The sequence below is a fragment of the Tachysurus fulvidraco genome, chromosome 2 (assembly GCF_022655615.1).
Source record: "Tachysurus fulvidraco isolate hzauxx_2018 chromosome 2, HZAU_PFXX_2.0, whole genome shotgun sequence".
Lineage (NCBI taxonomy): Eukaryota > Metazoa > Chordata > Actinopteri > Siluriformes > Bagridae > Tachysurus > Tachysurus fulvidraco.
In genome coordinates, this window is record NC_062519.1 from 1,197,759 (window position 1) to 1,210,258 (window position 12,500).

The 12,500-nt window shown below is 46.4% G+C and overlaps 1 protein-coding gene across 8 annotated transcripts; it reads right to left on the minus strand.

Moving 5' to 3' along the window:
- Positions 1 to 1,176: 1,176 nt before the first annotated feature.
- Positions 1,177 to 11,729, minus strand: hnrnpa1a (heterogeneous nuclear ribonucleoprotein A1a). Of its 8 annotated transcripts, XR_003445157.2 has the most exons (12): positions 11,571 to 11,729; positions 10,634 to 10,750; positions 9,920 to 10,066; positions 9,383 to 9,593; positions 9,197 to 9,289; positions 7,167 to 7,238; positions 7,012 to 7,092; positions 6,727 to 6,900; positions 6,496 to 6,630; positions 6,291 to 6,347; positions 2,981 to 3,080; positions 1,177 to 1,278 (listed from the first exon to the last, which is right to left on the minus strand). XR_003445157.2 is itself a non-coding variant. In XM_027176616.2 (11 exons), exons 1-10 carry the CDS (start codon positions 11,712 to 11,714, stop codon positions 6,298 to 6,300), a joined length of 1,209 nt encoding a protein of 402 aa, XP_027032417.2. In that variant the 5' UTR covers positions 11,715 to 11,729; the 3' UTR covers positions 4,898 to 5,457; positions 6,291 to 6,297. The 8 variants fall into 8 exon arrangements, 6 of the variants coding, with proteins under 6 accessions (XP_027032417.2, XP_027032422.2, XP_027032415.2 ...); XR_003445159.2 differs by lacking the exon at positions 6,291 to 6,347; XM_027176616.2 differs by lacking the exons at positions 1,177 to 1,278; positions 2,981 to 3,080 and adding an exon at positions 4,898 to 5,457 and having other exon boundaries at positions 7,167 to 7,223.
- Between the last annotated feature and the right edge of the window lie 771 nt (positions 11,730 to 12,500).

The following is a 12,500-nucleotide window of genomic DNA, read 5'->3' on the forward strand; positions in this document are numbered from 1 at the left end:
TACCATAACTTTTGGCTTACTGTGTAGTCATATAATATATAATATAAAACTCTTCTTGTTTTAAATTCTCACTGAGGGATAAAACCCCTATAGATGAAACCCTAGAACCGCCCCTGACTGTGAGAGATGGTAACTTCCTGTATGATGAGCGACAGCGACGGTTATTGACTAGATGTCGACGTGTCCAGCAACTCGACAAACTTCAGTTAACTACAGATCAGGGGCTCCTACTCGGAAACTTTGAGGTAGTCTCATCCCACTCACATGAGTGTTTGACGAAAAAAACTGTACTGAACTCAAGCGAAGCGAACACGCACATTAAAAAGACACAAATACAAACTTCGATATGAGCGTAAGAGCCGCATGTGGCTCGGGAGCCGCGGGTTGGCCGCCCCTGGTCTACGCCCTAGCAGAGTGGCAGTAAATACATGTACACAAAGTAAATAGAAAGCACAGCAAATCTCAAGAACGTTGACCAAAGTAAAATGGGTTATACAAAATGCCACCAAACAAACGCACAACTACACGTCCTGAAATCGGCTTCATCATTTCGTTTTTAGTCTCAACTGAGCTTCAGAGCTTCGCAGCTGGATTCTGTAGAGCGGCTTCAGTAATCATGAACGCTGCCTTGTTGCCCATCTCAGGACCACAGTCTGCTCCTCTGAACTCCAGTAAGCACTCATTCCCACTCTACTGTTAAATATTCTCCATGTTAAATGATTGTTTTTAAGAACAGTATTGTTCTCAGTACTGAGGCTGTTTCAGGTTTTTTATGTTCTAACCCTCCGTACAGTTTGGGCCAGACTTCATCTCCTCCTGTAACCCGTCCACAGGAACGTTAACTTTACATCCGACAAAACTTCCTCCTTCGTCTCGGCAGTCTGATGGATTTCAGATAAAACCCTGTTATCTCCTGTTTTATGGAGCTCGTAAGTCTTCGGAAGCCTCAGACAAATAATTGGAGAAATAAAAGGGAGAAACATTTCTCACCATGTTTTAGATTTCCTCTGGATGTCTAACATTTATTACAGCATTCAGTCAGAAATAATCTGAATATAAAAGCAGATCAAAGATCCTGAGCGGAAAGAATTGGTTTAGTATCGCAACTCTATGATCTGGATTTGGTTTGTGCTTCATTACATTATATTGTTTAACGTTGAGAAAAAAAACAAAATACACTCTTTAAAATTTTTATTGTAAAATTGAAAGTTAAAAATCAGAATAAAAAAGTAAAAACTCCATCCAGCAGCAGATATCTGGTCCTCAACCTGAAACATCCTGAAAAGAGAAAGAAATAAAGTCAGAGGTTGTAGCGAAGCCGCAAGTCAGTCCAAGATTCTGTTGAGCGTTTCTACCCAAAGAACCAAGTTGAGGGTTTCAAAGGTTCTCCAAACCTCATAGAGGTGACCATCACATTTCTGCTTCTTCCCAAAACTCTTCAAAATTTCTGGCCTAAACTTTGTTCTAGAATCCCTGGGCTCCATGAAGACCCCTGGGCTCCATGAAGACATGGTGTGGAGGTGAAGGTTGTAGTGAAGAACTCGAGTGGAACTAAATTGAACACCTTTGGGATGAACTGGAAGTGGATAAGAGTCTCAACTCACTCATGTTCATTTATTCATTCATCTTCTACCGCTTATCCGAACTTCTCGGGTCACGGGGAGCCTGTGGCTATCTCAGGCGTCATCGGGCATCGAGGCAGGATACACCCTGGACGGCGTGCCAACCCATCACAGGGCACACACACATTCTCATTCACTCACACACACACACACACTACGGACAATTTTCCAGAGATGCCAATCACACACACACACACACACACATATCCTTATGGAATAAAAACACTGTCAATAATAATCGTACGTAATTCAAAGCATTTGTGTGTAAATTTTAATTTTGCGGAGTTGGATCCCAGAACCTACGGCCACGACAGTTTACAGATACGAGATTTTGTGTGTTTGTTCAAATACAAGTCCAAAATGTACGACTATGACAGTTTACACACAACGCTTGTTTTCACAACACCTCTTTTTCTCACACAAAAACGGTCTGCGAAACAACTGTCAAAAATACATCACGTTCACAGGCATCACTATCCGAGGGAAGATGAATCGATTCAACGTCCAATATCAGTGGTCAGTTAGCACAAGTAAGAAGGTCCAAGTCAAATGGGCAGTCAGTGCAGCAGGCGCATGCGCACTACGTGGAATCGATTCATCTTCCCTCGGATAGTAATGCCTGAGAACGTGATGACGTATTTTTGACAGTTGTTCCGCAGACCGTTTTTGTGTGAGAAAAAGAGGTGTTGTGAAAACAAGCGTTGTGTGTAAACTGTCATAGTCGTACATTTTGGAGTCGTATTTGAACAAACACACAAAATCTCGTATCTGTAAACTGTCGTGGCCGTAGGTTCTGGGATCCAACTCCACAAAATTAAAATTTACACACAAATGCTTTGAATTACATACGATTATTATTGACAGTGTTTTTATTCCATAATTCCCCACAGTCACAATCCAACATCTAGTCTGAAGCCTTCCAGAAGAGTGAAGTTTTGTTTTTCCCTTCGTTTGTTGTCAGTGTCTATAGTCATTTAGTTCAGAGAGCTTTCGTGGTTTAGTTATTACAAAAAAAAAAATCAAGAAAAACAAGATTCAGTTAAGATTCAGTTTTCTTAAAACCTTTAGAACGATTCTGGCATCTCTTGGTTAAAAAAAATGTCTCAAGTATCAACAGAAGAAATTAAGAGGTAGAAGTCGAGCCGAACAGAGGATCCCGACGAGAAACCCTCGTGAATGTTCTCCTGATAAACATCTGTGTGGGTCTCGAGTGTCCCAGTGTGGCGTGAACATGACAAACATTATTAAAAGGGAATGTGTGTTTTGTCCCAACATCGACATTCATCGTAACTTGGTACCATTGGTTTGATAGTGGTCCTGTCCTGATTGCCATTAAGACGGATTAAACGAACACTGACCTTCAACATGAACATCATTCAGCTCCGTGTGCTGGAAAAGTGCTCCACCGGGAAACAACTCCATCCATCCATCCATCCATCCATCCAACAGTTCAATCATCTGTTAAACAAAAAACACACGATTATAAAAATAAAACTAAATTAAAAAGACACCAGCACAGCAGTTAAAGAAGAGAAGTTGTACTGTTTAAGACTTTGGTGTCTCATGCACCACCAGTGAACACGTTACAGCTACAACATTCCACTGATTATAAAGAAACGTTTGGTTTTGGACCAAAAAAAAAGAGACAATAAATAGATTAAGTACACATGAAAAAAAAACACGTGTGCCTCTTACCTACCGGTCCTGCACGTTTAATACCTCACTCTCGCTAGTCTTACATGAGAAATAAGCTTTTCCTCAATAAGACTGTTCGCTCCGTCTCTCTCTCTGAGCTGGAGACTCCCTTCAGCTATAGCTTCTCTTCCATTGGACGGATTTTTTCTCTGTCGCTTCTGATTGGCTAGGCTTTCTGATTGGCTGGCTCCTTCAGCTGGCAGCTCATTGGATAGATCTGATCTCCACATTCTGTCTCCAGCTGGTAAACATCCACGTATCTAAAAGGTCCTCAAAAGTGCTGGTTTATGAACCCGACGCTATAATTATACTGGGAGTACTGGAACAAATCTACAGAGTAATGCGCTGTGACTGAGACTGAAGCCTGACCTCCTGTAATCAAGCATTATTATTTGAAAAGTAATTTAAAGATGTATTAATTTTAAATAATGAGTAACGAGGTGGTGTTTTTATCCATTTAGTTACATGTTGCGGGATGGCAGCAAAATGAGTTCGTTCCTGTTCTCACTTGCGTTACAGCAGCTCTAAACAACCATCTAGCTATTTTACATTAGCAGTGAAAAGCTAAAGGTACAGAACCGACAGAACCGACCGGGGAACTCGGTGACGAGGTGGAAAGTCTTTCAGAAGCAGCGACGACTTCGATACAGATATCAGGGTTAAATTAAGGCTCTCGTTTAAATGCAGTTTTCCACAGTGAAGTTCTCCCCATCTTCAGGACAGAGGAGTTTACACTTCTTTGTGTTTCTCAGTAACAAGCTGAGATGTTTCTCTTATTAACTGGACAGAGAATAAAGAGAGAATAAAGAGAGACCGCTGAAGGGACGAGTGTTTAGAGCTGAGAGAATAAAGAGAGACCGCTGAGGGGACGAGTGTTTAGAGCTGAGAGAATAAAGAGAGACCGCTGAGGGGACGAGTGTTTAGAGCTGAGAGAATAAAGAGAGAGACCGCTGAGGGGACGAGTGTTTAGAGCTGAGAGAGTAAAGAGAGACCGCTGAGGGGACGAGTGTTTAGAGCTGAGAGAATAAAGAGAGAGACCGCTGAGGGGACGAGTGTTTAGAGCTGAGAGAGTAAAGAGAGAGACCGCTGAGGGGACGAGTGTTTAGAGCTGAGAGAATAAAGAGAGACCGCTGAGGGGACGAGTGTTTAGAGCTGAGAGAATAAAGAGAGACCGCTGAGGGGACGAGTGTTTAGAGCTGAGAGAATAAAGAGAGACCGCTGAGGGGACGAGTGTTTAGAGCTGAGAGAATAAAGAGAGAGACCGCTGAGGGGACGAGTGTTTAGAGCTGAGAGAGTAAAGAGAGACCGCTGAGGGGACGAGTGTTTAGAGCTGAGAGAATAAAGAGAGAGACCGCTGAGGGGACGAGTGTTTAGAGCTGAGAGAATAAAGAGAGACCGCTGAGGGGACGAGTGTTTAGAGCTGAGAGAATAAAAGAGAGAACAGGAAGTGACTCGAGTTTTTTAGGTTACAAACTAAACGCAGTGCTCTTTAATAAACATTGTGATTGCTGCAGTGTAAAAGGAATAAACCACCTGCGGGTTTGATGTTAAAGGGAAATAAACCATTTATGATGAAGGTCTATGATCAGGAAGTTATTGTGCTTTTATTGTTACATTGGGATTAAAATTCTTCATTTAAAAAGTAAAAACACCCAGAAACGCAGTTAAATTAAAAAAAACCTCAGGATGGATTTATTTCATCTTGATTAATATCGGATCACATAAAAACCCCTAAAACGTTAGCAATGTGGGGAAAAGAACTGTGATAAACACTAAAACCTAAAGCACCTGCCTAAAAAAGCTGCATGGAATGATTTACACTTCACAGACATCAATGTTCAGCTACAGAGCTAACAGGAAAGGAACGTCGTCCAGGATCTGAAACACTTTAGGATTTAAAAGAAAGAGTACAACGTTGACCTCACATGACCCCCCCCCCAACCCCTCCCCCCCGACAGCTGGAAATGATCTCTCGCTTTCTTCTCTATCATACACGATTCCTGGCGTGTGGCAGACGTTAATATCGCTGAGCAGATTCTAGGTGTGTAAACCTGCTTCCTTCATTTCTCTCCTTTCCCTGTCATCATCATCATCATCATCATCATCCTCTCTCTGGCTCTCCTCTCCTAAGTACTGTTTCCTGTTGAACAATATGAACATAATACATTCAGTTACACACTGCACCTTTCTGCTTTCCTTTGCTTTTTTCTTTTCTTTTCTTTCAAAACAAGAGCTACACAGGAGCAAACCTTCAGGGTTTCAGCTACACTGCAGAGGGAAGAGAGAAAGGTGAAGGAGGGGGCAGGGGGGCATCGCAGGGAGGGGGGGGGGGTTTACAGAGGAAACGATTTCTGAACTCGGCTCAGATTGGACTTTGGGCTCTTCAGCTTCATGCACGTTATCAGACCTGCCGAGCCCGAGGAAGGACGACGGGTCTCGGGGGGGTGGGGGGCCGAGCGTCTTCGGTCTTACGTTACATACAAAGCATGAATTTATTTCCACATGCGCAACGTTTCATCTATGAGATCATCAGCTCTCATCGAACCATCGACTTCTAAGTGGGTGCGAGTGCGGGATCGAGGAGGGGGCGGGGCTTCGAAACGAAGGTATTGAAATTTCTCTCGGATTTATTAGCAAGGAGAGAAAAAAAAGTCTGTCGTTCCAGAGGATGAGTGTTGACTCGGTGCTCTGTGAAGGCTGGCAGGTCTGTGGTGTAGTGTTCCGGATAATACACTGAATCAGACGCTTTGGATTTCACCCAATTATCATAAACTTTTGCTGATACCGTGAGAGTTGAAGGTTTGCTGCTGAACCCTTCGGTGCTTTATTATGGTACACACACACACACACACACACACACACACACACACACACACACACACACACACACTCCACAGTGATGTTCACCCACTGATGTTTGTGAAGAAGGTGGTGTTGAGACGTGATGCTGACGTGTTCAGGACAGACTCTTACCTACAGCTCAGAACCGTCTTCCTCCTGATCCGCCTCCGTAACCACCGCCGTACCCACCTTCAAAAGGACATCGAATCGGTACAGTGGCAGAACGTTCGCGCGAGCGGGCAACGTGCCCAACTGTGGCTGTGCTTTTTTGTTGTTGTTTTGTTCTGAGCGTCTGTAAGATTATCGCACAAAGAAACTAAAAAGTATTAATCCTCACCACTGTACGGACCTCCGCCGCTCCTGCCTCCGCCTCCGTAGTTTCCTCCCTTCATCGGGCCGTAGTTAGACGACGACTGATTGTTGTAGTTGCCGAAGTCGTTGTAGTCTCCGCTGCCGCCGCCTCCAAAGTTTCCTGCAGGAGATTTAAACACGGTTTTAAAGCGTTCCCTACTGCAGAGGTTACACGAGGTCACAATTTACTCGTCACAAAAGATTAAACAAAACCCACCTCCTCCGTAGTTTCCTCCACCACCACCACCTCCTCCTCCATTGTAGTTGTCGTATCCTCCGCCTCCATATCCGCCGCCGCCACCCTGGTTGCCATAACCACCACCTCCACCACCACCACCTCCTCCGTACCCACGGTTACCACCGTAACCAGGACCGCCTCCACCGTAACCACCTGGAACAGTGAAATGGAACCTCCTGCTTTTATATTTTGTACGATATGATATAATATTTGCATATGACGAACTACACCCGAGTGTTTGTCACGTTTTAAAGGTTCCCGTACCGTTTCCTCCGTATCCGTTTCCGTACCCGTCTCCATCGCCGTATCCTCCACGCCCACCTCCTCCACCTCCGCCGTACCCACCTGCAGGGAGAAGAGTGTTAAAACCCTCAGCATGATTTACATTCTCATGACTTTCAGTGACACAAAGCTCTCACCTCCGTATCCTCCACCTCCACGCCCGCCGAAGTTTCCTCCGCCTCCTCCTCGGCCACCTACAGCACAGACACCTGGGACTGCATCATTTATCTACTGTTTGTTAATACAGCTCCAAAGCTTCTCTCTTTTTTTTCTTAATTCCACCCACATGAGCGACTCTTGGGCTTTTCTCCTGTGGTGAGGAGTTAAAATCCTGCACCGTTTATAATCATAAAGAAAAGAGACACTAAACTGCAGCAGGTTTAATTACATTTGTGTCACGGACAATAAAAACAAAACGTTAATGACAAAACAAACAAACAAACAAACAAACAAACAAACAAAAACCCGGACCTAATTTCTGCTGCCTCAAAAAAAATAATGGTGTGCCCCCCCCCCTCTTTCCACTCTCCCCCCCCTCTTTTTCTCCCCCCCCCTCTCTCCCTCCCTCTCCCCCCCCCCCTCTTTTCCTCTCTCCCCCTCCCTTCCCCCCCTCTTTTCCTCTCTCTCCCACCTCTCTGTTCCTCTCCCCCGTTCTTCCCCCCCCCTCTTTTTCTCTCCCCCCCCTCCCTCCCTCCCTCTCCCCCCTCTTTTCCTCTCTCCCCCCTCTTTTCCTCTCTCCCCCTCCCTCTCCCACCTCTCTGTTCCTCTCCCCCGTTCTTTTCCTCCCCCCCCTATTTTCCTCTCTCCCCCTCTCTTTCCCCCCTTTCCCTCTCTCCCCCTCTCCTTCCTCTTTTCCTCTCTTCCCCCTCCCCCTCTTTTCCTCTCCTCCCCCCTTCCCCCTCTTTTCCTCGCCCCCCCATCTTTTCCACTCTCGCCCCCTCCCTTCCCCCCTTTCCCTCCCCCCCTCTTTTCCTCTCTCCCACCTCTCTGTTCCTCTCCCCCATTCTTTTCCTCTCTCCCCCTCTCCCCCTCTCTTCCTCTCCCCCCCTCTTTTCCTCTCTTCCCCTCTTCCCCTCTCTTCCCCAGGCTCGCTCTGTGGACAGCCCGAGGGTCTCGCGGCGGCATCGGCACCCTCGGTCGGGGTGGGCTGCATGTCGAGCCCGGCCCTGTGTGTAAAAAATAGTAAATGTGTGTGATGTGTACAAATAAAAAAAACGCGGTACCAGCATACTTGGGAACAGTGTAAGTAAACAAAAAAAAAAAGCGTGTGCAAAAAAAGTTAAAGGTCTCTAACCACTCTGCTCTACCAAGTTGTGTCACACAGCGCGGGGGTGGCACACGTCACTGTACACACAGTCGGTGTCTCAACTCTCAAACAGATTTGGGGGGGGGCGGGGGCATCTCTCCACGACACAGTATGGGTACTCTGCTGTTGTTGTTGCGTGCATACTTGGTGGTCGGACAACCCGGGTGGGGGCGAGCCCGGAGCGCCCGCCGAGGGGACCGCACACAGACGGGGCCGCGCGCCACGCCCGCGGGGCTGTAAGGCGCGGCGTACGCGGTCGTGTGTGTGCAGGTGGTTGTGCTCCCTGTGTCGGGCATAGTCGGTCATGTGTTCATCACACGGCTGCGTCGGTGTGGGCAGAGACTACCCGTGCTACCCCTACGCACGCAAGCCACGGGTGAAACAACCCCAAGAGGGGACGATCCGCCCAACAGGAACAGAAAAAGAGGTGCCTCGCCGGCAGGCCCGACGAGCAAAAACGCGGGGAAGCGCCCCAAGTCCCACGCTGGGCCCGCGACCCCGCCACTGGGGGGTGCCTCGGTGCAATGCGGCACCGGGCCGGGTCCGCCTCGGTTCCTGGGGGGGGTCCTCTCCCTCCCCCCCTCCCCCTTTCCTCTCCTCATCTCTTCCCCCTCCCCCTCTTTTCCTCTCCTCCCCCCTTTCTTCCCCGTTCGCTTCACAGTCTCTCTCTCTTCCCCCACCTCCCCCGTCTCTTTCTCGCCCCCGTCTCTTTCTCGCTCTCTCTCTCTCTGTTTATACAGTACAGATCTGAGCAAAGTGTTCATGTGATAAACTCTGACCTCTAAGATCTAAGGAACTACATGAAAACATAAGCCTCAAGACCTCAGAGTTATCATCTCTCTCTCTCTCTCTCTCTCTCACCTCTGTTGTTCATTGACACTCTGTTCATCTCTTCTCTGGAAAGCGCTTTCCTCACTTCACAGTTGTGTCCGTTGACTGTGTGATATTTCTGAACTGTAAAAAGGAACCTGGTGTTAGTCGTCCTGTTGCTGGGTATATAACCAACACACCGACACCACCACGTTACACCTCGACTGCGTTACTCACTGACTATCCTGTCCACAGAGTCGTGGTCGTCAAACGTAACGAATGCGAAGCCCCGCCTCTTGTTGCTGCTCTTCTCTGTCATGATGTTCACCTCGTCGATTTTGCCGAACCGGCTGAAGTAGTCACGCAGGTGCTCCTCGTCCGTGTCCTCTTTAATTCCTCCGACAAAGATCTTCTTCACCGTGGAGTGAGCGCCCGGCCTGCACGAGTCCTTCATGGAGGAGAAAAGCACAGTTATGAACATCGGGGGGGAAAAAAACATTAATTCACAGCTCTATGTGATTCTGTGGGTAATGAAGCAGAGAGCTAACGGAAGGAATTAAAACAAACAAAATAAGATACAAACTGCTAGACGTTTTTTTTTTATGAAAACTCACAGAAGTTTCATCAATCTAAACGCATCGATGAAACTTTACCGATTTTAATGTTGTTGGAATGTTTATCATCATCATTAGTCCATTTCTGCCTGGCTGCAGACTGTTTACTACTCGTTATGACTGGTGTTAATTATGACTGGTGTTAATTAAACAGTCTCACCTCTCGCGAAACGGCTCTTTTGGGTTCGACGGCTCTCCCGTCCACTTTATGAGGCCGAGCGTCCATCGCCGCGTCGACTTCATTCACCGAGCTGTAGGTCACAAAGCCGAACCCTCTCGACCTCTTAGTGTTTGGATCCCTCATCACCTGAGGATAAGAACAATAAAACAGTCAGTAATAATAATAATAATAATAATAATAATAAAGTGTTCTCTCACTTCTTACAGAATCCTTTCAACCTGCTGCACAATTCTGACTCTGAGGTGCTCATCGGTTTATATCAATGTCTCTGCTCTAATACGTTACGGTTTCTATAGCAACGCCGGCTCATTCACAGGGATGCGATAAACATTACTGAAACGTCTGGTGAAGGAGTCTCCGGTCAGAGCACCGTGTAGCAGTCAGAGGTGACAGCTGGAAGTTCTCCACATCTTCAGGACGAAGACGTTTACACTTCTCTCTCAGTAACGTGACAAGCTGAGATTATTTTGTCTTGTTAACTTCCAGAAAGAGAATAAACAGAGACTATTGACGGAGACACCGTTTATAGCTGAGAGAAAGGAAGAGACGACAAGAACTGACTTGCGCTACGATATTCTTTAACAATAACCTGCTCTGGTTGGTAAACTGCTGTGGAAGAACGATCAATAAAACAATCCAGTGTCCTGAAGCGTCTCGGAGAACAAACACAGATCTGGGGATCATCACACTCACCACGCAGTCCGTCAGAGCTCCCCATTGTTCGAAATGTGCCCGAAGACTCTCATCTGTTGTCTCGAAGCTCAGACCCCCAATGAAGAGCTTTCGCATCTGCTCGGGCTCGCGAGGCGTCTTGAAAGAAAAGAAGTGGGGGAGAGAAAAAAAAAAGAGACAAAAGGAGTCAGACTCAACATGCATCACTCTATACAACCAAGCACTCAGGTAACATTCAATAGATAACGCATTCATATTGCAGTAATACACAAGGTGTGTAGTTTAGGTTTAATAAATAAATAAAAATTATGAATGGAATAAAAGGAAAACCGGAAGTGGATTTCTATTTCAATTCAACGGATACAGTATGTGATATTCCATCACACCCAGTCTGATTGGATCGATTCAATCCATCAGAAATACACTTTAATTCCAGTCAAAAAAATAAATAAATATCTAACAACTCCTCTGTCCTGGTTGCACGAAGACAAAGAACACTACGAGTTAATAACGTGAATAAATGTGTGTTATTTACATCCTAAAGGCACAAAGGACGACGGCTCGGTCCTATTTAACTCCACTCTCACTATATTAGTGCACTAGCTCGTGCGGGCTTTAGCTGGTCTGCAGCCTCACTAGTGCACTAGATAAGGGACAGTAAAGCCGATTGGGATTCAGCCCGAGACAAAGGTCTCTAACACACGACTGACTGCTCGCTCGCACATTACAATATAACTATATTATTAATTCTAACTCACAATAATATTTCACATCATTCTGTCACCAAACCGAGTGTCAACATTAGGCGGTTAGTTAGTAAATAACATGACTAATAGCTCACAAGCTAACAACACCAACTATAACGTGTTGTAATCAGTAAAAGTCAGCAGGACAAACAGGACAAACGGCACAAGAACAACAGCAGCACGTTGTAGGAACATCTGAATGTTAGTGTTACCTCTTTAGACATGGCGGCCGCTCTGTGCTGCTCGGATACAAGGACCCTCACAGACTGCGCAGGGAAGACGGAATACGTCCTGACGCACGGGATGCGGCTGCTGGCGTGACGTCGTGATTGGTCCTGTCTCAAGTCGTGCGTCATGACGTACGGTTCGTCTCCCGTTGTCGCACACTAATGGCGTAGGGAGTCAGGTTTTTAATGAAGAACGTGAACAGAGCAGACATGCTTGATAAGAATACTGTAAAATATCTTCTTTAAGGTTTCCTGCTCCTCCTAAAGCAAAAGAAACACACTTCAACATATTAAATGAGATTTATCCTGCTAACTTCTTCTTTCGGCTTTTCCCTTCAGGGGTCTCCACAGCGAATCATCTCTCTCCACCTATCCTTATCTTCTGCATCCTCAACACTTGCACACACTAGCTTCATTCATTCATTCATTCACTCACTCATTTACTATCCGAACTTCTCAGATCTCAGGTGTCATCGGGCATCGAGGCAGGATACACCCTGGACGGAGTGCCAACCCATCACAGGGCACACACACACTCTCATTCACTCACACACTATGGACAATTTTCCAGAGATGCCAATCAACCTACCATGCATGTCTTTGGACCGGGGGAGGAAACCGGAATACCCGGAGGAAACCCCCGAGGCACGGGGAGAACATGCAAACTCCACAGACACAAGGCGGAGGCGGGAATCGAACCCCCGACCCTGTTGGTGTGAGGCGAACGTGCTAACCACTAAGCCACCGCGGCCCCCTCACTAGATTCATATCCTCATTAATTACATCCATATTCCTCCTCTTTGACCTTCCTCTTTGCCTCCTGCCTGGCAGCTCCATGTCCAACATTCTCCTACCGATATACTCACTCTCCCTCCTCTGAACATGTCCAAACCATCTTAATCTGTCCTCCCTAAC